Below are 26044 nucleotides of genomic sequence, written 5' to 3'. Positions count from 1 at the left end.
TATAGTAGAATAGAGTAGAATAGAGTAGAGTGTAATAGAGTAGAGTAGAGTAGAATATAGTAGAGTGGAATATAGTAGACTAGAGTACAGTAGAATAGAATATAGTAGAATAGAATAGAGTAGAGTAGAGTAGAATAGAGTAGAGTAGAATATAGTAGAATAGAGTAGAGTAGAATAGAGTAGAGTAGAGTAGAGTAGAATATAGTAGAGTAGGGTAATCCAATCATCAGTATTGTATATCTAAACAGTGCTACAGACTACATGGTATTATAGTCCCATTCAGTACGTAGACTAAAGCAATTGTACAAGAGAGGGCATGTTAAATGACTATTTTAGCACGGCTGCGCTGCGGTCAAAAGACGAGCACAAAGTCTTTATTTTCACTATGTTTGTTTCAATGGAAGGTTTTCTCTCCCTTAATAATCACAGCCTTCTTTGGTTGACAGAGAAATGACCAACTTTCAATCGTAAAATAAACACGTTTGTCTTCCTTATTTGACATGTATTGGGGATGTCAGCTTTGAGGGAGGATACAGTCAATATTCAGCAGGATGAATTGAGATGAGCCCTTATCTTCGGGCTGAGACTGGGTCTCCTGTCTTCCTTATTGTGGAAGCCCGACCATAATGCAATGTGGCCCAGTGGTAACCTGGGAGAGATGAGGAGGGCCTGGGCCAGCAATCTGAGGCAGTAATCTTGGCCTAAATCGCCTGTTTCGACCACGCTGAAATTATGCGTGGATTAACCAGATGGAGAAGCGGCAATCCATCTGATAGGATTAAACTTTCCCAGCCTTTCTCCTCGCCATCTGCTCCCCGTGCTGCTCGCCTGCCGTGCAACACGCTACACACACACATACAGTAAACACACACACACACACACACATACACACACACACACACACAATGAAATGAACGCTGAGCATACAACAAAACATAAATGTAAACACACACAAGCACATTTTAACCCTGGCATGATCACGTCCAAACAGACAGACAGAAATATATTGATACACACACGGACAGCAACACAGACAGACAGACAGCAACACAGACAGACAGACAGACAGACAGACAGACAGACAGACAGACAGACAGACAGACAGACAGACAGACAGACAGACAGACAGACAGCAACACAGACAGACAGACAGACAGACAGACAGACAGACACACAAGCACATTTTAACCCTGGCATGATCACGTGCAAACAGACAGACAGACATATATTGATACACACACGGACAGCAACACAGACAGACAGACAGCAACACAGACAGACAGACAGACAGACAGACAGACAGACAGACAGACAGACAGCAACACAGACAGACAGACAGACAGACAGACAGACAGACAGACAGCAACACAGACAGACAGACAGACAGACAGACACACAGACAGACAGACAGACAGACAGACAGACAGACACACAGACAGACAGACAGACAGACAGACAGACAGACAGACAGACAGACAGACACACGGAGAGCCACACAGACGGACAACCACACAGACAGACAGACAGACAGACAGACAGACAGACAGACAGACAGACACACAGACAGACAGACAGACAGACAGACACACGGAGAGCCACACAGACGGACAACCACACAAACAGACAGACAGACAGACAGAGATACTCAGGGTTACTCTGAGATGTGTTCAGCCTGTGGATCCTCATGAAGCATTTGTGCAATCAAAGACAACGGGCTGCACTTGGGAAATGACTGCTTTGTGGCTCAGTCTCATCCTCTAAGAGGCCCCCGAAAAGCCTTTTTGCTCGGCAATGAAGAAGAAAGTGAATTTTCCTGACTATTTTAGCCATCCATTATTGATAAGAGGAGCTGTCAATGGCAATCCATTGGCTGAGCACATGTGTGGTGATGTGTGTGTGTGTCTGGCCCTGGTGCATATTGAATCATGACATTATAAAGTGAAGAAGTATACAATCTGACAGGGTCATTGTGCTGTGGCTCTCCCCCTCTGTCTCCCCCACCCTGCCCCCTCCCTGTCTCCTCCCACCCAGTCTCCTCCCCCTCTGTCTCCTCCCACCCTGTCTCCTCCCACCCTGCCACCTCCCACCAGGTCTCCTCCCACCCTGCCCCCTCCCTGTCTCCTCCCACCCAGTCTCCTCCCACCCAGTCTCCTCCCCCTCTGTCTCCTCCCACCCTGTCTCCTCCCACCCTGCCCCCTCCCACCAGGTCTCCTCCCACCCAGTCTCCTCCCACCCTGTCTCCCCCTCTGTCTCCCCCACCCTGCCCCCTCCCACCAGGTCTCCTCCCACCCAGTCTCCTCCCACCCTGTCTCCCCCTCTGTCTCCCCCACCCTGGCCCCTCCCACCCAGTCTCCTCCCACCCAGTCTCCTCCCACCCTGCCCCCTCCCACCAGGTCTCCTCCCACCAGGTCTCCTCCCACCCAGTCTCCTCCCACCCAGTCTCCTCCCACCCAGTCTCTCCCACCCTGCCCCCTCCAACCAGGTCTCCTCCCACCCAGTCTCCTCCCACCCTGTCTCCCCCACCCTGCCCCCTCCCACCCAGTCTCCCCCACCCTGCCCCCTCCCACCCAGTCTCCTCCCACCCAGTCTCCTCCCACCCTGTCTCCTCCACCCAGTCTCCTCTCACCCAGTCTCCTCCCACCCTGTCTCCTCCCACCCAGTCTCCTCCCACCCTGTCTCCTCCACCCAGTTTCCTCCCACCCTGTCTCCTCCAACCAGGTCTCCTCCCACCCAGTCTCCTCCCACCCTGTCTCCTCCCACCCAGTCTCCTCCCACCCAGTCTCCTCCCCCTCTGTCTCCTCCCACCCTGTCTCCTCCCACCCTGCCCCCTCCCACCAGGTCTCCTCCCACCCAGTCTCCTCCCACCCTGTCTCCCCCTCTGTCTCCCCCAGCCTGCCCCCTCCCACCAGGTCTCCTCCCACCCAGTCTCCTCCCACCCTGTCTCCCCCTCTGTCTCCCCCACCCTGGCCCCTCCCACCCAGTCTCCTCCCACCCAGTCTCCTCCCACCCTGCCCCCTCCCACCAGGTCTCCTCCCACCAGGTCTCCTCCCACCCAGTCTCCTCCCACCCAGTCTCCTCCCACCCAGTCTCTCCCACCCTGCCCCCTCCAACCAGGTCTCCTCCCACCCAGTCTCCTCCCACCCAGTCTCCTCCCACCCTGTCTCCCCCACCCTGCCCCCTCCCACCCAGTCTCCCCCACCCTGCCCCCTCCCACCCAGTCTCCTCCCACCCAGTCCCCTCCCACCCAGTCTCCCCCACCCTGCCCCCTCCCACCCAGTCTCCTCCCACCCAGTCTCCTCCCACCCTGTCTCCTCCACCCAGTCTCCTCCCACCCAGTCTCCTCCCACCCTGTCTCCTCCCACCCAGTCTCCTCCCACCCTGTCTCCTCCAACCAGGTCTCCTCCCACCCAGTCTCCTCCCACCCTGTCTCCTCCCACCCTGTCTCCTCCACCCAGTCTCCTCCACCCAGTCTCCTCCCACCCTGTCTCCTCCCACCCTGTCTCCTCCCACCCTGTCTCCTCCCACCCAGTCTCCTCCCACCCAGTCTCCTCCACCCAGTCTCCTCCCACCCAGTCTCCTCCCACCCTGTCTCCTCCCACCCAGTCTCCTCCCACCCAGTCTCCTCCACCCAGTCTCCTCCCACCCAGTCTCCTCCCACCCTGTCTCCTCCCACCCAGTCTCCTCCCACCCAGTCTCCTTCCACCCAGTCTCCTCCACCCAGTCTCCTCCCACCCAGTCTCCTCCCACCCTGTCTCCTCCCACCCAGTCTCCTCCCACCCAGTCTCCTCCCACCCAGTCTCCTCCCACCCAGTCTCCTCCACCCAGTCTCCTCCCACCCAGTCTCCTCCCACCCTGTCTCCTCCCACCCAGTCTCCTCCCACCCTGTCTCCTCCCACCCAGTCTCCTCCCACCCAGTCTCCTCCCACCCTGCCACCCTGTGTCTAGAACCTTTCCATGTTCCAATCGTATACAAACAGACAGACAGACAGACAGACAGACAGACAGACAGACACACGGAGAGCCACACAGACGGACAACCACACAGACAGACAGACAGACAGACAGACAGACACACAGACAGACAGACAGACAGACAGACAGACACACGGAGAGCCACACAGACGGACAACCACACAAACAGACAGACAGACAGACAGACAGAGATACTCAGGGTTACTCTGAGATGTGTTCAGCCTGTGGATCCTCATGAAGCATTTGTGCAATCAAAGACAACGGGCTGCACTTGGGAAATGACTGCTTTGTGGCTCAGTCTCATCCTCTAAGAGGCCCCCGAAAAGCCTTTTTGCTCGGCAATGAAGAAGAAAGTGAATTTTCCTGACTATTTTAGCCATCCATTATTGATAAGAGGAGCTGTCAATGGCAATCCATTGGCTGAGCACATGTGTGGTGATGTGTGTGTGTGTCTGGCCCTGGTGCATATTGAATCATGACATTATAAAGTGAAGAAGTATACAATCTGACAGGGTCATTGTGCTGTGGCTCTCCCCCTCTGTCTCCCCCACCCTGCCCCCTCCCTGTCTCCTCCCACCCAGTCTCCTCCCCCTCTGTCTCCTCCCACCCTGTCTCCTCCCACCCTGCCACCTCCCACCAGGTCTCCTCCCACCCTGCCCCCTCCCTGTCTCCTCCCACCCAGTCTCCTCCCACCCAGTCTCCTCCCCCTCTGTCTCCTCCCACCCTGTCTCCTCCCACCCTGCCCCCTCCCACCAGGTCTCCTCCCACCCAGTCTCCTCCCACCCTGTCTCCCCCTCTGTCTCCCCCACCCTGCCCCCTCCCACCAGGTCTCCTCCCACCCAGTCTCCTCCCACCCTGTCTCCCCCTCTGTCTCCCCCACCCTGGCCCCTCCCACCCAGTCTCCTCCCACCCAGTCTCCTCCCACCCTGCCCCCTCCCACCAGGTCTCCTCCCACCAGGTCTCCTCCCACCCAGTCTCCTCCCACCCAGTCTCCTCCCACCCTGTCTCCTCCACCCAGTCTCCTCCCACCCAGTCTCCTCCCACCCTGTCTCCTCCCACCCAGTCTCCTCCCACCCTGTCTCCTCCACCCAGTTTCCTCCCACCCTGTCTCCTCCAACCAGGTCTCCTCCCACCCAGTCTCCTCCCACCCTGTCTCCTCCCACCCAGTCTCCTCCCACCCAGTCTCCTCCCCCTCTGTCTCCTCCCACCCTGTCTCCTCCCACCCTGCCCCCTCCCACCAGGTCTCCTCCCACCCAGTCTCCTCCCACCCTGTCTCCCCCTCTGTCTCCCCTACCCTGCCCCCTCCCACCAGGTCTCCTCCCACCCAGTCTCCTCCCACCCTGTCTCCCCCTCTGTCTCCCCCACCCTGGCCCCTCCCACCCAGTCTCCTCCCACCCAGTCTCCTCCCACCCTGCCCCCTCCCACCAGGTCTCCTCCCACCAGGTCTCCTCCCACCCAGTCTCCTCCCACCCAGTCTCCTCCCAACCAGTCTCTCCCACCCTGCCCCCTCCAACCAGGTCTCCTCCCACCCAGTCTCCTCCCACCCAGTCTCCTCCCACCCTGTCTCCCCCACCCTGCCCCCTCCCACCCAGTCTCCCCCACCCTGCCCCCTCCCACCCAGTCTCCTCCCACCCAGTCTCCTCCCACCCTGTCTCCTCCACCCAGTCTCCTCCCACCCAGTCTCCTCCCACCCTGTCTCCTCCCACCCAGTCTCCTCCCACCCTGTCTCCTCCAACCAGGTCTCCTCCCACCCAGTCTCCTCCCACCCTGTCTCCTCCCACCCTGTCTCCTCCACCCAGTCTCCTCCACCCAGTCTCCTCCCACCCTGTCTCCTCCCACCCTGTCTCCTCCCACCCTGTCTCCTCCCACCCAGTCTCCTCCCACCCAGTCTCCTCCACCCAGTCTCCTCCCACCCAGTCTCCTCCCACCCTGTCTCCTCCCACCCAGTCTCCTCCCACCCAGTCTCCTCCACCCAGTCTCCTCCCACCCAGTCTCCTCCCACCCTGTCTCCTCCCACCCAGTCTCCTCCCACCCAGTCTCCTTCCACCCAGTCTCCTCCACCCAGTCTCCTCCCACCCAGTCTCCTCCCACCCTGTCTCCTCCCACCCAGTCTCCTCCCACCCAGTCTCCTCCCACCCAGTCTCCTCCCACCCAGTCTCCTCCACCCAGTCTCCTCCCACCCAGTCTCCTCCCACCCTGTCTCCTCCCACCCAGTCTCCTCCCACCCTGTCTCCTCCCACCCAGTCTCCTCCCACCCAGTCTCCTCCCACCCTGCCACCCTGTGTCTAGAACCTTTCCATGTTCCAATCGTATACAAACAGACAGACAGACAGACAGACAGACAAATGTACAAAGTCAGGCAGATGGACAAACACAGAGAGACAGAGACTCAGACTCTAGACTATACTATACTGTAGACTGACTGACAGACAGACAGACGGTCAGACCAGAGGGCAGACTGACTGACAGACAAACAGCCGGTCAGACCAGAGGGCAGACAGACTGACAGACAGACAGACAGACAGACAGACAGACAGACAAATGTACAAAGTCAGGCAGATGGACAAACACAGAGAGACAGAGACTCAGACTCTAGACTATACTATACTGTAGACAGACTGACAGACAGACAGCCGGTCAGACCAGAGGGCAGACAGACTGACAGATAGACAGCCGGTCAGACCAGAGGGCAGACAGACTGAGAGACAGACAGACGGTCAGACCAGAGGGCAGACAGACTGACAGACAGACTGACGGTCAGACCAGAGGGCAGACTGACTGACAGACGGTCAGACCAGAGGGCAGACAGACTGACAGACAGACTGACGGTCAGACCAGAGGGCAGACTGACAGACAGACGGTCAGACCTGAGGGCAGACAGACTGACAGACAGACAGACGGTCAGACCAGAGGGCAGACTGACTGACAGATGGTCAGACCAGAGGGCAGACAGACTGACTGACAGACGGTCAGACCAGAGGGCAGTCAGACTGACAGACAGACAGACGGTCAGACCAGAGGGCAGTCAGACTGACAGACGGTCAGACCAGAGGGCAGACAGACTGACTGACAGACGGTCAGACCAGAGGGCAGTCAGACTGACAGACAGACAGACGGTCAGACCAGAGGGCAGACTGACTGACAGACGGTCAGACCAGAGGGCAGACTGACTGACAGACGGTCAGACCTGAGGGCAGACTGACTGACAGACGGTCAGACCAGAGGGCAGACAGACTGACAGACAGACAGACGGTCAGACCAGAGGGCAGACTGACTGACAGACGGTCAGACCAGAGGGCAGACAGACTGACTGACAGACGGTCAGACCAGAGGGCAGTCAGACTGACAGACAGACAGACGGTCAGACCAGAGGGCAGACTGACTGACAGACGGTCAGACCAGAGGGCAGACAGACTGACTGACAGACGGTCAGACCAGAGTGCAGTCAGACTGACAGACAGACAGCCGGTCAGACCAGAGGGCAGACTGACTGACTGACAGACGGTCAGACTAGAGGGCAGACTGACAGACAGACAGACGGTCAGACCAGAGGGCAGACAGACTGACTGACAGACGGTCAGACCAGAGGGCAGACAGACTGACAGACAGACGGTCAGACCAGAGGGCAGACTGACAGACAGACAGACGGTCAGACCAGAGGGCAGACAGACTGACTGACAGACGGTCAGACCAGAGGGCAGACAGACTGACAGACAGACAGACGGTCAGACCAGAGGGCAGACTGACAGACAGACAGACGGTCAGACCAGAGGGCAGACAGACTGACTGACAGACGGTCAGACCAGAGGGCAGACAGACTGACAGACAGACAGACGGTCAGACCAGAGGGCAGACTGACAGACAGACAGACGGTCAGACCAGAGGGCAGACAGACTGACTGACAGACGGTCAGACCAGAGGGCAGACAGACTGACAGACAGACAGACGGTCAGACCAGAGGGCAGACTGACTGACAGACAAACAGCCGGTCAGACCAGAGGGCAGACAGACTGACAGACAGACAGCCGGTCAGACCAGAGGGCAGACAGACTGACAGACAGACAGCCGGTCAGACCAGAGGGCAGACAGACTGAGAGACAGACAGATGGTCAGACCAGAGGGCAGACAGACTGACAGACAGACTGACGGTCAGACCAGAGGGCAGACTGACTGACAGACGGTCAGACCAGAGGGCAGTCAGACTGACAGACAGACAGCCGGTCAGACCAGAGGGCAGACAGACTGACAGACAGACAGACGGTCAGACCAGAGGGCAGACTGACAGACAGACAGACGGTCAGACCAGAGGGCAGACAGACTGACTGACAGACGGTCAGACCAGAGGGCAGACAGACTGACAGACAGACAGACGGTCAGACCAGAGGGCAGACTGACTGACAGACAAACAGCCGGTCAGACCAGAGGGCAGACAGACTGAGAGACAGACAGACGGTCAGACCAGAGGGCAGACAGACTGACAGACAGACTGACGGTCAGACCAGAGGGCAGACTGACTGACAGACGGTCAGACCAGAGGGCAGACAGACTGACAGACAGACTGACGGTCAGACCAGAGGGCAGACTGACAGACAGACGGTCAGACCTGAGGGCAGACAGACTGACAGACAGACAGACGGTCAGACCAGAGGGCAGACTGACTGACAGATGGTCAGACCAGAGGGCAGACAGACTGACTGACAGACGGTCAGACCAGAGGGCAGTCAGACTGACAGACAGACAGACGGTCAGACCAGAGGGCAGTCAGACTGACAGACGGTCAGACCAGAGGGCAGACAGACTGACTGACAGACGGTCAGACCAGAGGGCAGTCAGACTGACAGACAGACAGACGGTCAGACCAGAGGGCAGACTGACTGACAGACGGTCAGACCAGAGGGCAGACTGACTGACAGACGGTCAGACCTGAGGGCAGACTGACAGACAGACGGTCAGACCAGAGGGCAGACAGACTGACAGACAGACAGACGGTCAGACCAGAGGGCAGACTGACTGACAGACGGTCAGACCAGAGGGCAGACAGACTGACTGACAGACGGTCAGACCAGAGGGCAGTCAGACTGACAGACAGACAGACGGTCAGACCAGAGGGCAGACTGACTGACAGACGGTCAGACCAGAGGGCAGACAGACTGACTGACAGACGGTCAGACCAGAGTGCAGTCAGACTGACAGACAGACAGACGGTCAGACCAGAGGGCAGACTGACTGACTGACAGACGGTCAGACTAGAGGGCAGACTGACAGACAGACAGACGGTCAGACCAGAGGGCAGACAGACTGACTGACAGACGGTCAGACCAGAGGGCAGACAGACTGACAGACAGACGGTCAGACCAGAGGGCAGACTGACAGACAGACAGACGGTCAGACCAGAGGGCAGACAGACTGACTGACAGACGGTCAGACCAGAGGGCAGACAGACTGACAGACAGACAGACGGTCAGACCAGAGGGCAGACTGACAGACAGACAGACGGTCAGACCAGAGGGCAGACAGACTGACTGACAGACGGTCAGACCAGAGGGCAGACAGACTGACAGACAGACAGACGGTCAGACCAGAGGGCAGACTGACAGACAGACAGACGGTCAGACCAGAGGGCAGACAGACTGACTGACAGACGGTCAGACCAGAGGGCAGACAGACTGACAGACAGACAGACGGTCAGACCAGAGGGCAGACTGACTGACAGACAAACAGCCGGTCAGACCAGAGGGCAGACAGACTGACAGACAGACAGCCGGTCAGACCAGAGGGCAGACAGACTGACAGACAGACAGCCGGTCAGACCAGAGGGCAGACAGACTGAGAGACAGACAGATGGTCAGACCAGAGGGCAGACAGACTGACAGACAGACTGACGGTCAGACCAGAGGGCAGACTGACTGACAGACGGTCAGACCAGAGGGCAGTCAGACTGACAGACAGACAGCCGGTCAGACCAGAGGGCAGACAGACTGACAGACAGACAGACGGTCAGACCAGAGGGCAGACTGACAGACAGACAGACGGTCAGACCAGAGGGCAGACAGACTGACTGACAGACGGTCAGACCAGAGGGCAGACAGACTGACAGACAGACAGACGGTCAGACCAGAGGGCAGACTGACTGACAGACAAACAGCCGGTCAGACCAGAGGGCAGACAGACTGACAGACAGACAGCCGGTCAGACCAGAGGGCAGACAGACTGACAGACAGACAGACAGCCGGTCAGACCAGAGGGCAGACAGACTGAGAGACAGACAGACGGTCAGACCAGAGGGCAGACAGACTGACAGACAGACTGACGGTCAGACCAGAGGGCAGACTGACTGACAGACGGTCAGACCAGAGGGCAGTCAGACTGACAGACAGACAGCCGGTCAGACCAAAGGGCAGACAGACTGACAGACTGACAGACGGTCAGACCAGAGGGCAGACAGACTGACAGACAGACAGACGGTCAGTAGAAAAGTGAGAGGGTGCCTACCATGCTCCAGGTAAGACGGACCTTCCGAAGGATCCAGCCTACGAGCCCTGCGGCCGTGTTTGGAGTTGTTGTGGACAAACATGTTGTCAGAGACCGCCAGGACATGTCCGTCCACACTGACCGTAGTAGACACCACCACCTGGACATAGATACACACAGAGGTCAAAGGTTAGGATGTTTTGACAAATCTGGGGTGTCTCCAGATCGGATCATTCCATCTACAACCATAACATATGCACCATCATAGTGATACAGAGAGCTGAATTAATGTAATGTCAATGGAAATCTGAAACTCCTAGTCCAGCCAGCTTCTATGCACTTTCAATAACCAACTATCAAAAAATAAACAATTACGAAAATACAAAATAAATGATCAAATAAAAAAATATATAAAACATTTAAAATATAAAATAACCAACAAATTGTGCTTCTTCATATAAGAGCGTCTGTGTTTTAGTGTACTCTTCTCTCCGTCTCTCCTTCTCTCCCTCTCTCCCTCTCCTTCTCTCCTTATCTCCCTCTCCTTATCTCCGTCTCTCCTTCTCTCCCTCTCTCCTTCTCTCCCTCTCTTCTTCTCATCATCTCTCCTTCTCTCCCTCTCTCTTCTTCTCACCCTCTCTCCTTCTCACCCTCTCTCCTTCTCTCCCTCTCTCCTTCTCTCCTTCTCTCCCTCTCTCCTTCTCTCATTCTCTTCATTTCTCCTCCTCTCCATCTCTCCTTCTTACCCTCCTTCTCACCCTCTCTCCTTCTCTCCCTCTCTCCTTCTCTCCATCTATCCTTCTTTCCCTCTCTCCCTCTCTCCTTGAGACTCGGGACTGCTGGCTGATAGAATGACATGCAGGTTCATTTAATTGGAAGCGTCCCTCATTCGAGAGCCCAGAAACAATAGGAGGTAGCTAATGGGTTGGTGTTGCTGAGTGCTGAGTCCATTACTGTGGTCCAATAGGAACCGGGCTGGACTAGGCTGAGCTGTGCTAAGAGGACTCCCCTGGTGCTCAGAAAAGCCTCCAATCTCTGCAGCTTCAAAAGGCTCCTTCCTGCCTCTCTTGAAAAGGACTTGGCAAACACCTGTGATAGTCTCCCTGGACAGACACCTCCTAACCCCCATAACTCCCTGTTCACTAGTCTCCCTGGACAGACACCTCCTAACCCCCCTAACTCCCTGTTCACTAGTCTCCCTGGACAGACACCCCCTAACCTGCCTAACTCCCTGTTCACTAGTCTCCCTGGACAGACACCTCCTAACCTGCCTAACTCCCTGTTCACTAGTCTCCCTGGACAGAAACCTCATAACCTGCCTAACTCCCTGTTCACTAGTCTCCCTGGACAGACACCTCATAACCTGCCTAACTCCCTGTTCACTAGTCTCCCTGGACAGACACCTCCTAACCTGCCTAACTCCCTGTTCACTAGTCTCCCTGGACAGACACCTCCTAACCTGCCTAACTCCCTGTTAACTAGTCTCCCTGGACAGACACCTCCCTGTCTGCCTAACTCCCTGTTAACTAGTCTCCCTGGACAGACAACTCCTAACCTGCCTAACTCCCTGCCCCATTCCCCACAGCAGCTCACAGCTCTACCTCTCCTCTCTATGTTTATTTCAATGTCAACCCCTCTCTCTCTCTCTCTCTCTCTCTCTCTCTCTCTCTCTCTCTCTCTCTCTCAATTTAATTTCAATTCAATTCAAGGTCTTTATTGGCATGGGAAACATGTGTTAACATTGCCAAAGCAAGTGAGGTAGATAATATATAAAGTGAATATATAAAGTGAAATAAACAATAAAAATTAACAGTAAACATCACACATACAGAAGTTTCAAAACAATAAAGACATTACAAATGTCATATTATGTATATATATATACAGTGTTTTAACAATGTACAAATGGTAAAGGACACAAGATAAAATAAATAAGCATAGATATGGGTTGTATTTACAATTGTGTGTGTTCTTCACTGGTTGCCCTTTTCTCGTGGCAACAGGTCACAAATCTTGCTGCTGTGATGGCACACTGTGGAATTTCACCCAGTAGATATGGGAGTTTTTCAAAATTGGATTTGTTTTCGAATTCTTTGTGGATCTGTGTAATCTGAGGGAAATATGTCTCTCTAATATGGTCATACATTGGGCAGGAGGTTAGGAAGTGCAGCTCAGTTTCCACCTCATTTTGTGGGAAGTGAGCACATAGCCTGTCTTCTCTTGAGAGCCATGTCTGCCTACGGCAGCCTTTCTCAATAGCAAGGCTATGCTCACTGAGTCTGTACATAGTCAAAGCTTTCCTTAATTTTGGGTTAGTCACAGTGGTCAGGTATTCTGCCGCTGTTTACTCTCTGTGTAGGGTCTCTCTCTCTCTCTCTCTCTCTCTCTCTCTCGCTCTCTCTCTCTCGCTCTCTCTCTTTCTCTCTCTTTCTCTCTCTCTCTCTCTCTCTCGCTCTCTCTCTTTCTCTTTCTTTCTCTCTCTCTCTCTCTCTCTCTCTTTCCCTCTCTCTTTCTGTATCTTTCTCTCTCTTTCTCTCTCTTTCTGTTTCTTCTCTCTCTCTCTCTCTCTCTCTTTCTCTCTCTTTCTGTCTCTTTCTCTCTCTTTCTCTCTCTCTCTCTTTATCTCTCTTTCTCTCTCTCTATATATATATATATATATATATATATATATTTCTCTCTCTCTCTTTCTGTCTATTTCTCTATCTCTCTCTCTCTCTCTCTCTCTCTCTCTCTCTATCTTTCTCTCTCTCTCTCTCGCTCTCTCTCTCTCTCTCTATCTTTCTCTCTCGCTCTCTCTCTCAATGTCACCAAATTGAAACACGATTCAAGCTAGTCAGTGGATCAGAATTCTGTCTTCCCTGTCTTCAACATTCCAACACTAGATTTAGTGAAGAAGTGAAGAAACATCCATTCCCCTCTATTGTTCATAAGCGGAGTTTATTAGCACTTATTGAGCCAGTATGGTGAATACCTACAGTAACAGCCCTAGTACGACCCAGGCCAAATGCAGCCGTCCACATTGAATATCCACACATAACAAAGGCTAGGGGAGTTAAAATGGGGTGGCATTGATTGTAATTAAGAAAACATTAAATAAGATTTAGCTACAGACTGATAGAGCTCTAGTCTAGCCACTCTCTCTTTCTCTCAATTCAATTCAATTCAATTCAAGGTCTTTATTGGCATGGGAAACATGTGTTAACATTGCCAAAGCAAGTGAGGTAGACAACATACAAAGTGAATATATAAAGTGAAAAACAACAAAAAATAACAGTAAACATTACACATACAGAGGTTTCAAAACAGTAAAGATATTACAAATGTCATATTATATATATATATACAGTGTTGCAACGATGTACAAATAGTTAAAGGACACAAGATAAAATAAATAAGCATAAATATAGGTTGTATTTACAATGGTGTGTGTTCTTCACTGGTTGCCCTTTTCTTGTGGCAACAGGTCACATATCTTGCTGCTGTGATGGCACACTGTGGAATTTCACCCAGTAGATATGGGAGTTTATCAAAATTGGGTTTGTTTTCGAATTCTTTGTGGATCTGTGTAATCTGAGGGTAATATGTGTCTCTAATATGGTCATACATTGGACAGGAAGTTAGGAAGTGCAGCTTAGTTTCCACCTCATTTTGTGGGCAGTGAGCACATAGCCTGTCTTCTCTTCAGAGCCATGTCTGCCTACGGCGGCCTTTCTCAATAGCAAGGCTATGCTCACTAAGTCTGTACATAGTCAAAGCTTTCCTTAAGTTTGGGTCAGTCACAGTGGTCAGGTATTCTGCCACTGTGTACTCTCTGTTTAGGGCCAAATAGCATTCTAGTTTGCTCTGTTTTCTTGTTAATTCTTTCCAATGTAATTATCTTTTTGTTTTCTCATGATTTGCTTGGGTCTAATTGTGCTGTTGTCCTGGGGCTCTGTGGGGTGTGTTTGTGAACTGAGCCCCAGGACCAGCTTGCTTAGGGGACTATTCTCCAGGTTCATCTCTCTGTAGGTGATGGCTTTGTTATGGAAGGTTTGGGAATCACTTCCTTTTCGGTGGTTGTAGAATTTAACGGCTCTTTTCTGGATTTTGATAATTAGTGGGTATCGGCCTAATACTGCTCTGCGTGCATTATTTGGTGTTTTGCGTTGTACACGGAGGATATTTTTGCAGAATTTTGGAGTTTTTCCCATTTTGTGAAATCTTGGTTGGTGAGCGGACCCCAGAACTCACAACCATAAAGGGCAATGGGCTCTCTGACAGATTCAAGTATTTTTAGCCAGATCCCAATTGGTATGTTGAATTTTATGTTCCTTTTGATGGCATAGAATGCCCTTCTTGCCTTGTCTCTCAGATCGTTCACAGCTTTGTGGAAGTTACCTGTGGCGCTGATGTTTAGGCCAAGGTATGTACAGTTTTTTGTGTGCTCTAGGGCAACAGTGTCTAGATGGAGTTTGTATTTGTGGTCCTGGCGACTGGACCTTTTTTGGAACACCATTATTTTGGTCTTACTGAGATTTACTGTCAGGGCCCAGGTCTGACAAAATCTGTGCAGAAGATCTAGGTGCTGCTGTAGGCCCTCCTTGGTTGGTGACAGAAGCACCAGATCATCAGCAAACAGTAGACATTTGACTTCAGATTCTAGTAGGGTGAGGCCGGGTGCTGCACACTTTTCTAGTGCCCGCGCCAATTCGTTGATATATATGTTGAAGAGGGTGGGGCTTAAGCTGCATCCCTGTCTCACCCCACGGCCCTGTGGGAAGAAATGTGTGTGTTTTTTGCCAATTTTAAACGCACACTTGTTGTTTGTGTACATGGATTTTATAATGTTGTGTGTTTTACTCCCAACACCACTTTCCATCAGTTTGTATAGCAGACCCTCATGCCAAATTGAGTCAAAGGCTTTTTTGAAATCAACAAAGCATGAGAGTACTTTGCCTTTGTTTTGGTTTGTCAATTATCTGTCGTTCTGCCCCTGAACAGGCAGTTAACCCACTGTTCCTAGGCCGAAATTGAAAATAAGAATTTGTTCTTAACTGACTTGCCTAGTTAAATAAAAAATAGAGCCAAAAAGATTGGAGAAGTGGTTTACCCATACATCTCTATTTTGGATAGATCATTCTTTGTGTTGTTGTTTGTTTAGTGTTTTTCTTCAATTTCATTGAGCTGATTTCTGACATGCTGTTCCTTCTTTTTCCGTGGTATATTTCTGTATTGTTTTAGTGATTCACCATTGTGAAGGCGTAGACTCAGGTTTTCCGGGTCTCTATGTTTTTGGTTGGACAGGTTTCTCAATTTCTTTCTTAGATTTTTGCATTCTTCATCAAACCATTTGTCATTGTTGTTCATTTTCTTCAGTTTTCTATTTGAGATTTTTAGATTTGATAGGGAAGCTGAGATGTCAAATATACTGTTAAGATTATCTAATGCCAAGTTTACACCTTCACTATTACAGCGGAACGTTTTACCCAGGAAATTGTCAAAAAGGGATTGAATTTGTTGTTGCCTAATTGTTTTTTTGGTAGGTTTTCAAACTGTATTCCTTTCATCTATAGCATTTCTTAATGTTACTCAGTTCTTTTGGCTTTGATGCCTCATGATTGAGTGTTACTCTGTTCAAGTAGACTGTGATTTTGCTGTGGTCTGATAGGGGTGTCAGTGGGCTGACTGAGAACGCTCTGAGAGACTCTGGGTTGAGGTCAGTGATAAAGTAGTCTACAGTACTATTGCCAAGAGATGAGCTATAGGTGTACCTACCATAGGAGTCCCCTCGAAGCCTACCATTGACTATGTACATACCCAGTGTGCGACAGAGCTGCAGGAGTTGTGACCCGTTTTTGTTGGTTATGTTGTCATAGATGTGCCTAGGGGGGCATATGGGGGAGGGAGTGCTGTCACCTGCAGGCAGGTGTTTGTCCCCCTGTGTGCTGAGGGTGTCAGGTTCTTGTCCGGTTCTGGCATTTAGGTCACCACAGACTAGTACATGTCCCTGGGCTTGGAAATGATTGATTTCCCCCTCCAGGATGGAGAAGCTGTCTTCATTAAAGTATGGGGATTCTAGTGGGGGGATATAGGTAGCACACAGGAGGACATTTTTCTCTGTTAAGATAATTTCTTTTGGAATTTCTAGCCAAATTCGTTTTAGGCTGAGTTTCTGTACAGCACTTAGTGACATCAGCTGATGTAAAAATGGCTATATACATACATTTGATATTGATTGATTGATATAGATATAGATAGATAGATCAGAGGGGGACAATGAGACGGGGTTGGAGATGAGAGAGGAAGAATAAAGAGAGAAGGGAATAAGACATTTATTTGATTAACCTGGAAGCGGCGCATGTCCCGTGGGTTCCCTGCGTTCTTCAGACAGTTCTGGTTGCATTTCAGGAAGAACTTCAGGAAGAACCTACAGAACACACAGAAGGAGGAACAGTCAGACAGACAGACAGACAGACAGACAGACAGACAGACAGACAGACAGACACCATTGTGCAGCAGTACAGTTTGTCAACACACGTTGTCTACGTCATTACAGTTTGTCAGCACACATTGTCTACGTCATTACAGTTTGTCAGCACACGTTGTCTACGTCATTACAGTTTGTCAACACACGTTGTCTACGTCATTACAGTTTGTCAACACACGTTGTCTACGTCATTACAGTTTGTCAGCACACGTTGTCTACGTCAGTACAGTTTATCAACACACGTTGTCTACGTCATTACAGTTTGTCAGCACACGTTGTCTACGTCAGTACAGTTTGTCAACACACGTTGTCTACGTCATTACAGTTTGTCAACACACGTTGTCTACGTCATTACAGTTTGTCAACACACGTTGTCTACGTCATTACAGTTTGTCAACACACGTTGTCTACGTCATTACAGTTTGTCAACACACGTTGTCTACGTCATTACAGTTTGTCAACACACGTTGTCTACGTCATTACAGTTTGTCAACACGTTGTCTACGTCAGTACAGTTTGTCAACACACGTTGTCTACGTCATTACAGTTTGTCAACACACGTTGTCTACGTCAGTACAGTTTGTCAACACACGTTGTCTACGTCATTACAGTTTGTCAACACACGTTGTCTACGTCAGTACAGTTTGTCAACACACGTTGTCTACGTCAGTACAGTTTGTCAACACACGTTGTCTACGTCATTACAGTTTGTCAACACACGTTGTCTACGTCAGTACAGTTTGTCAACACACGTTGTCTACGTCAGTACAGTTTGTCAGCACACGTTGTCTACGTCAGTACAGTTTGTCAACACACGTTGTCTACGTCAGTACAGTTTGTCAACACACGTTGTCTACGTCAGTACAGTTATCAGCACACGTTGTCTACGTCAGTACAGTTTGTCAACACACGTTGTCTACGTCAGTACAGTTTGTCAACACACGTTGTCTACGTCAGTACAGTTTGTCAGTGGCCAAATCGTGTAACAAGGTGTATTTGTTTGTGCTGTCAACAGCTCGTCACCTGGCGGTGAGACCCATGAAGGTCACGGACTCTCCGGTCCATGAACTTTCAGCCTCTTGAAATGTCCACATAGCTTCACACACACAGAGGACACACTACACATACACACACGCGCACGCACACGCACAGGCAGACACAGCAACAGGCAGACACAGCAACAGACAGACACAGCAACATACAGACACAGCAACAGACAGACACAGCAACAGACAGACACAGCAACAGACAGACACAGCAACAGGCAGACACAGCAACAGACAGACACAGCAACAGACAGACACAGCAACAGACAGACACAGCAACAGACAGACACAGCAACAGGCAGACACAGCAACAGACAGACACAGCAACAGACAGACACAGCAACAGACAGACACAGCAACAGACAGACACAGCAACAGACAGACACAGCAACAGGCAGACACAGCAACAGACAGACACAGCAACAGACAGACACAGCAACAGGCAGACACAGCAACAGACAGACACAGCAACAGACAGACACAGCAACAGACAGACAGAGCAACACGCAGACACAGCAACAGGCAGAGTGGTGAAATGTGGAGCAGGTCCATCTGTCGCTGGGCAGAGTCGGGTTTGACAACCCACTGAACCACAGCCTTATGTGGCCATGTCTCACAGAGAAGGTCACTAGGGACCAGCCTGCCTGGCCCAGTCACACCGCTGCTGAGAACGACACACACACGCACGCACACACACACGTACGCACACACACACACGTACGCACACACACACACACACACACACACAAACATAAACACAGGCACACACGCACGCACGCACACACACACACACACACACACACACACACACACACACACACACACACACACAGGCACACACGCACGCAGCCTGCCCACAGCCTGCCTGGCCCAGTCACACCGCTGCTGAGAACGACACACACACGCACGCACACACACATGTACGCACACACACACACGTACGCACACACACACACACACACACACAAACATAAACACAGGCACACACGCACGCACGCACACACACACACACACACACACACACACACACACACACAGGCACACACGCACGCACGCACACACACACACACACACACACACACACACACACACACACACACACACACACACACACACACACACACACACACACACACACACGCGCGCGCGCGCGCACACACGCACACACACGCACACGCACACACGTACGCACACACACACACACACACACAAACATAAACACAGGCACACACGCACGCACGCACACACACACACACACACACACACACACACACACACACACACACACACACACACACACACACACACACACACACACACACAGTGACATTCTCCAAAATAATAGCCATGGATTCTCATGTTAACAGTCTCTCCCACACAGATGGGTACTAAACCCACAAACAGTGCTCCAGCTGGCCAGCCTGGCACACACACACACACACACACACACACACACACACACACACACACACACACACACACACACACACACACACACACACACACACACACACACACACACACACACACACACACACACACAAGCTGGGATAGGTGGTGTGTGTGAATGTCAACACAATCCAGTGGACTAGGGGAAACTACCCGGTGGCTGACAGCATGGCCCAACCAGCCAAATGATGTCCGCACAACAGGAGGACGCAGATAAATTACCTGATATTATCACACGTCCAGACCACAGGATCAATGTGTCAACGTGATATTCCACCTCACATTCATTAACATACAATAATATCCCATTTAGCACACACTTTTATCCAAAGCCACTTACAGTCAGTCACATGTGAGTACATGTACATACAAGGGTGGTCCCAGGAATCAAACCCACGATCCTGGCATTGCAAGTGCTCTGCCAGCTGAGCCACACGGGACCACAGTGTGCTATAAGCATATATTCAAAGACCTAATTAGTCCACTACATCTCTCTAGTTCCTTCTCATCTTCTCTCTAGTTCTCTACCTCCTTCTCATCTTCTCTCTAGTTCTCTACCTCCTTCTCATCTTCTCTCTAGTTCTCTACCTCCTTCTCATCTTCTCTCTAGTTCTCTACCTCTTTCTCATTTTCTCTCTAGTTCTCTACCTCCTTCTCATCTTCTCTCTAGTTCTCTACCTCCTCATCTTCTCTCTAGTTCTCCACCTCCTCATCTTCTCTCTAGTTCTCTACCTCCTTCTCATATTCTCTCTAGTTCTCTACCTCCTTCTCATCTTATCTCTAGTTCTCTACCTCCTTCTCATCTTCTCTCTAGTTCTCTACCTCCTCATCTTCTCTCTAGTTCTCTACCTCCTTCTCATCTTCTCTCTAGTTCTCTACCTCATTCTCATCTTCTCTCTAGTTATCTACCTCATTCTCATCTTCTCTCTAGTTCTCTACCTCCTTCTCATCTTCTCTCTAGTTCTCTACCTCATTCTCATCTTCTATCTAGTTCTGTACCTCCTTCTCATCTTCTCTCTAGTCTTCTTGTCTCTCTCTGTCTCTCTCTGTCTCTCTCTTTCTCTCTCTCTTTCTGTCTTTCTCCCTCTGTCTCTCAATTCAATTAAATTCAAGGTGCTTTATTGGCATGGAAAACATGTGTTAACATTGCCAAAGCAAGTGAGTTAGATAATATAAAAAAGTGAAATAAACAATAAAAACCCTGTGTTCTTCGCTCTCTCTGTGTGTTAAAGGGATAGCGTTACCAGAGAGAAGAGTCAGTAATTGAGTTGTTGAGCCTGTCGTCACCTCCCCCGTCCCCAGGCCCAAAAAGCAGCTGTGTCACTCAGTCAGAAGGAGCAGATCTGAGCTTGGATTACCTCTCTATAGACCCACTATACTACCTCTCTATAGACCCATTATACTACCTCTCTATAGACCCACTATACTACCTCTCTATAGACCCACTACCTCTCTATAGCCCCACTACCCCTCTATAGCCCCACTACACTACCTCTCTATAGACCCACTACCTCTCTATAGACCCACTACCTCTCTATAGACCCACTACCCCTCTATAGACCCACTACCCCTCTATAGACCCACTACACTACCTCTATATAGACCCACTACCTCTCTATAGACCCACTACCTCTCTATAGCCCCACTACCCCTCTATAGACCCACTACACTACCTCTCTATAGACCCACTACCTCTCTATAGACCCACTACCCCTCTATAGATCCAGTACACTACCTCTATATAGACCCACTACACTACACTAACCCTAACCCTCCCTGCTAACCTCCTGTTACACTCCTTCCTGTTACACTCCTTCCTGCTAACCTCCTCCTTGTTACACTCCTTCCTGTTACACTCCTTCCTGTTACACTCCTTCCTGTTACACTCCTTCCTGCTACACTCCTTCCTGCTAACCTCCTCCTTGTTAAACTCCTCCCTGTTACACTCCACCCTGCTAACCTCCTCCCTGTTACACTCCACCCTGTTAAACTCCTCCCTGTTAAACTCCTCCCTGTTACACTACACCCTGCTAACCTCCTCCCTGTTAAACTCCTCCCTGTTACAATCCTTCCTGCTAACCTCCTCCCTGTTACACTCCTCCCTGCTAACCTCCTCCCTGTTAAACTCCTTCCTGCTAACCTCCTCCCTGTTACACTCATCCCTGAACTTTGGAGCTCCCTCTCTCTCTCCCTCTGCACTAGTACCCCAGCTGTCTGAAACTGTCAGAGAGAGAGAGAGAGAGAGAAAGGAGAGAGAGCGAGAGAGAAAAGAGAGAGAGAGAGAGAGAGAGAGTCTGGCTATTGAGACCAGTCGTCACAGACAAACCTGGCTGCCCAGAGAGGACAGGCTGTGCTCACTCTGCTCCAGGGGAGAGGTAGAGACAGAGCTGCATTTCCTATTACACTGTGACAAAATACTCAGACCTAAGAGAATATTAGAAAATAAGAAAGAAAGTAAGAAAGGAGAGAGAGAGAGAGAGAGAGAAAGAAAGAAAGAAAGAAAGAAAGAATGAAAGAAAGAAAGAAAGAAAGAAAGGAGAGAGAGAGAGAGAGAGAGAGAGAGAGAGAGGGAAAGGAAAGAGAGAGAGAGAGAGCAAGAGAGACAGAGAGAGAGAAAGGAAAGAGAGAGAGAGAGAGAGAGAGAGAGAGACAGAGAGACAGAGAGAGAGACAGGGAGAGAGAAAGGAAAGAGAGAGAGATAGAGAGAGAGAGAGATAGAGAGAGAGAGACATAGAGAGACAGAGAGACAGAGAGAGAGACAGAGAGAGAGAGAGAGACAGAGAGAGAGACAGAGAGCGAGACAGAGAGAGAGAGAGAGATAGAGAGAGAGGGAGAGAGACAGAGAGACAGAGAGAGACAGGGAGAGAGAAAGGAAAGAGAGAGAGAGAGAGAGAGAGATAGAGAGAGAGAGACATAGAGAGACAGAGAGACAGAGATAGAGACAGAGAGAGAGAGAGAGATAGAGAGAGAGAGACATAGAGAGAGAGACAGAGAGAGAGACAGAGAGCGAGACAGAGAGAGAGAAAGGAAACTGTTAATTTTGATTGTTTTTCACTTTATATATTCACTTTATATATTATCTACCTCACTTGCTTTGGCAATGTTAACATATGTTTCCCATGCCAATAAAGCCCTTGAATTGAATTGAATTGAATTGAGAGAGACAGAAAGAGAGAGAGAGAGACAGAGAGAGAGCGACAGAGAGAGAGAGAGACAGAGAGAGACAGAGAGAGAGAGACACAGAGAGAGTATTCTATCTGCTAGGGCTTAACATTGTACGTGTCACTTCAACATCTTTTCAGTCCCTCGAAATCCTCAAACCAAACTGGCAGGTCCAGACTAGAGTTATACTGCCTGCTACTGCCATACACACACACACACACACACACACACACACACCCACACCCACAACCACCCACACACGCACACACACACATCCACACCCACCCACACCCACCCACACCCACCCACAAACACACATCCAGCACACCCCATGGCAGCTCAGCCTATCCCATCGCTCCCCTCTCCCTTAATGTTGACAAGCTCCATTACCAGGGCGAGAAGCCCTCCTCATGGGGGTTCAACCAGACCTCCTCGTGGGGGTTAAACCAGACCTCCTCATGGGGGTTCAACCAGACCTCCTCATGGGGGTTCAACCAGACCTCCTCATGGGGGTTCAACCAGACCTCCTCATGGGGGTTAAACCAGACCTCCTCATGGGGGTTAAACCAGACCTCCTCATGGGGGTTAAACCAGACCTCCTCATGGGGGTTCAACCAGACCTCCTCATGGGGGTTAAACCAGACCTCCTCGTGGGGGTTCAACCAGACCTCCTCATGGGGGTTAAACCAGACCTCCTCGTGGGGGTTCAACCAGACCTCCTCATGGGGGTTAAACCAGACCTCCTCATGGGGGTTCAACCAGACCTCCTCGTGGGGGTTCAACCAGACCTCCTCATGGGGGTTCAACCAGACCTCCTCATGGGGGTTCAACCAGACCTCCTCATGGGGGTTCAACCAGACCTCCTCGTGGGGGTTCAACCAGACCTCCTCATGGGGGTTCAACCAGACCTCCTCATGGGGGTTCAACCAGACCTCCTCGTGGGGGTTCAACCAGACCTCCTCATGGGGGTTCAACCAGACCTCCTCATGGGGGTTCAACCAGACCTCCTCATGGGGGTTCAACCAGACCTCCTCATGGGGGTTCAACCAGACCTCCTCATGGGGGTTCAACCAGACCTCCTCGTGGGGGTTCAACCAGACCTCCTCATGGGGGTTCAACCAGACCTCCTCATGGGGGTTCAACCAGACCTCCTCATGGGGGTTCAACCAGACCTCCTCATGGGGGTTCAACCAGACCTCCTCATGGGGGTTCAACCAGACCTCCTCGTGGGGGTTCAACCAGACCTCCTCGTGGGGGTTCAACCAGACCTCCTCTTGGGGGTTCAACCAGACCAGTACCAATGGAGACTCAGCCACATAGCGTCACACAATGTCCCTTACACACAGACACACACCTTATGCTTTCATAATTGATAGGCCAGTGCTGTCACACATCGTTAGGGCCCTCCAATTAAACAAGGCAATTATTAGAGTGGCTGGCTGACTGTCGGGGGAGAAGAGGGCTTGGGGGGTGGGGTTGGGGGGGGGGGGGGGGATTGTAACATCAGAGACAGACCACTCTCTTTTCTCCTCTCTCCACGTCTCATGTAAGAGTCATAACGGCACGGCTGACCTTCTACACCGCAGACGGGATCATACAAAGAGCTGACCTGACACCAGATACTGTACTGAGAGAGGAGAGGATGGGGAGAAGGACAGAGACAGAGGGAGAAGAGAAAAGACAAGAGAGTTGTGGGGGGAACTAGAGAGAGAGGTGTGGGGGGAACTGGAGAGAGAGAGAGAAAGAGGTGGGGGAACTAGAGAGAAAGAAAGAGAGGTGGGGAGAACTAGAGAGAGACAGAGAGAGAGAGGTGTGGGGGGAACTAGAGAGAGAGAGAGAGAGAGAGTGAGAGGTGTGGGGGGAACTAGAGAGAGAGAGAGAGAGAGAGAAAGAGGTGGATAAACTAGAGAGAGAGAGAGAGTTGTGGGGGGAACTAGAGAGAAATAAAGAGAGGTTGGGAGAACTAGAGAGAGACAGAGAGAGATCCAGAAAAGAGCCGTTAAATTCTACAACCACCTAAAAGGAAGGTTCTTCCATAACAAAGCCATCACCTACAGAGAGATGAACCTGGAGAAGAGTCCCCTAAGCAAGCTGGTCCTGGGGCTCTGTTCACAAACACAAAGACACCCTACAGAGCCCCAGGACAGCAGCACAATTAGACCCAACCAAATCATGAGAAAACAAAAAGATAATTACTTGACACATTGGAAAGAATTAACAAAAACCAGAGCAAACTAGAATGCTATTTGGCCCTACACAGAGAGTACACAGCAGCAGAATACCTGACCACTGTGACTGACCCAAACTTAAGGAAAGCTTTGACGATGTACAGACTCAGTGAGCATAGCCTTGCTATTGAGAGAGGCCGCCGTAGGCAGACATGGCTCTCAAGAGAAGACAGGCTATGTGCACACTGCCCACAAAATGGAAACTGATCTGCGCTTCCTAACCTCCTGTCCAATGTATGACCATATTAGAGACACATATTACCCTCAGATTACACAGATCCACAAAGAATTCAAAAACAAATCCAATTTTGATAAACTCCCATATCTACTGGGTGAAATTCCACAGTGTGCCATCACAGCAGCAAGATATGTGACCTGTTGCCACGAGAAAAGGGCAACCAGTGAAGAACAAACACCATGGTAAATATAACCCATATTTATGTTTATTTATTTTCCCTTGTGTACTTTAACTATTTGTACATTGTTACAACACTGTATATATATATAATATGACATTTGTAATGTCTTTATTGTTTTGGAACTACTGTATGTGTAATGTCTACTGTTAATTTGTATTGTTTATTTCACTTCTGTATATTATCTACTTCACTTGCTTTGGTAATGTTAACACATGTTTCCCTTGAATTGAATTGAATTGAGAGAGAGAGACATTTGAAATGTAATTGAATTGAGAGAGAGGCATTTGAAATGTAATTGAATTGAGAGAGAGAGAGGCATTTGAAATGTAATTGAATTGAGAGAGAGAGAGGCATTTGAAATGTAATTGAATTGAGAGAGAGACATTTGAAATGTAATTGAATTGAGAGAGAGAGAGGCATTTGAAATGTAATTGAATTGAGAGAGAGAGAGGCATTTGAAATGTAATTGAATTGAGAGAGAGAGAGGCATTTGAAATGTAATTGAATTGAGAGAGAGACATTTGAAATGTAATTGAATTGAGAGAGAGAGAGACATTTGAAATGTAATTGAATTGAGAGAGAGACATTTGAAATGTAATTGAATTGAGAGAGAGAGAGACATTTGAAATGTAATTGAATTGAGAGAGAGAGAGGCATTTGAAATGTAATTGAATTGAGAGAGAGACATTTGAAATGTAATTGAATTGAGAGAGAGAGAGACATTTGAAATGTAATTGAATTGAGAGAGAGACATTTGAAATGTAATTGAATTGAGAGAGAGAGAGACATTTGAAATGTAATTGAATTGAGAGAGAGAGAGGCATTTGAAAT

The 26044-nt window shown here is 50.4% G+C and overlaps 1 protein-coding gene across 10 annotated transcripts in view; it reads right to left on the bottom strand.

Moving 5' to 3' along the window:
- The window catches only part of LOC110533327 (transcription factor COE1-A), a 306747-nt gene that overhangs the window by 91696 nt on the left and 189007 nt on the right, over positions 1 to 26044 (bottom strand). For all 10 annotated transcript variants that reach the window (XM_036989681.1, XM_036989686.1, XM_036989687.1 and 7 more), the window contains exons 7-8: positions 16768 to 16849; positions 10465 to 10603 (exon numbers count right to left, since the gene is read on the bottom strand). In XM_036989681.1, the coding sequence (XP_036845576.1) occupies positions 10465 to 10603; positions 16768 to 16849 (221 nt within the window). The remainder of the gene's footprint in view (positions 1 to 10464; positions 10604 to 16767; positions 16850 to 26044) is intronic.

This window comes from Oncorhynchus mykiss, chromosome 10 (genome assembly GCF_013265735.2).
Source record: "Oncorhynchus mykiss isolate Arlee chromosome 10, USDA_OmykA_1.1, whole genome shotgun sequence".
In the NCBI taxonomy this organism is placed as follows: Eukaryota; Metazoa; Chordata; class Actinopteri; order Salmoniformes; family Salmonidae; genus Oncorhynchus; species Oncorhynchus mykiss.
The sequence above is the reverse complement of the archived record's forward strand: the minus strand, read 5'-3'. Positions and strand labels throughout refer to the sequence as shown.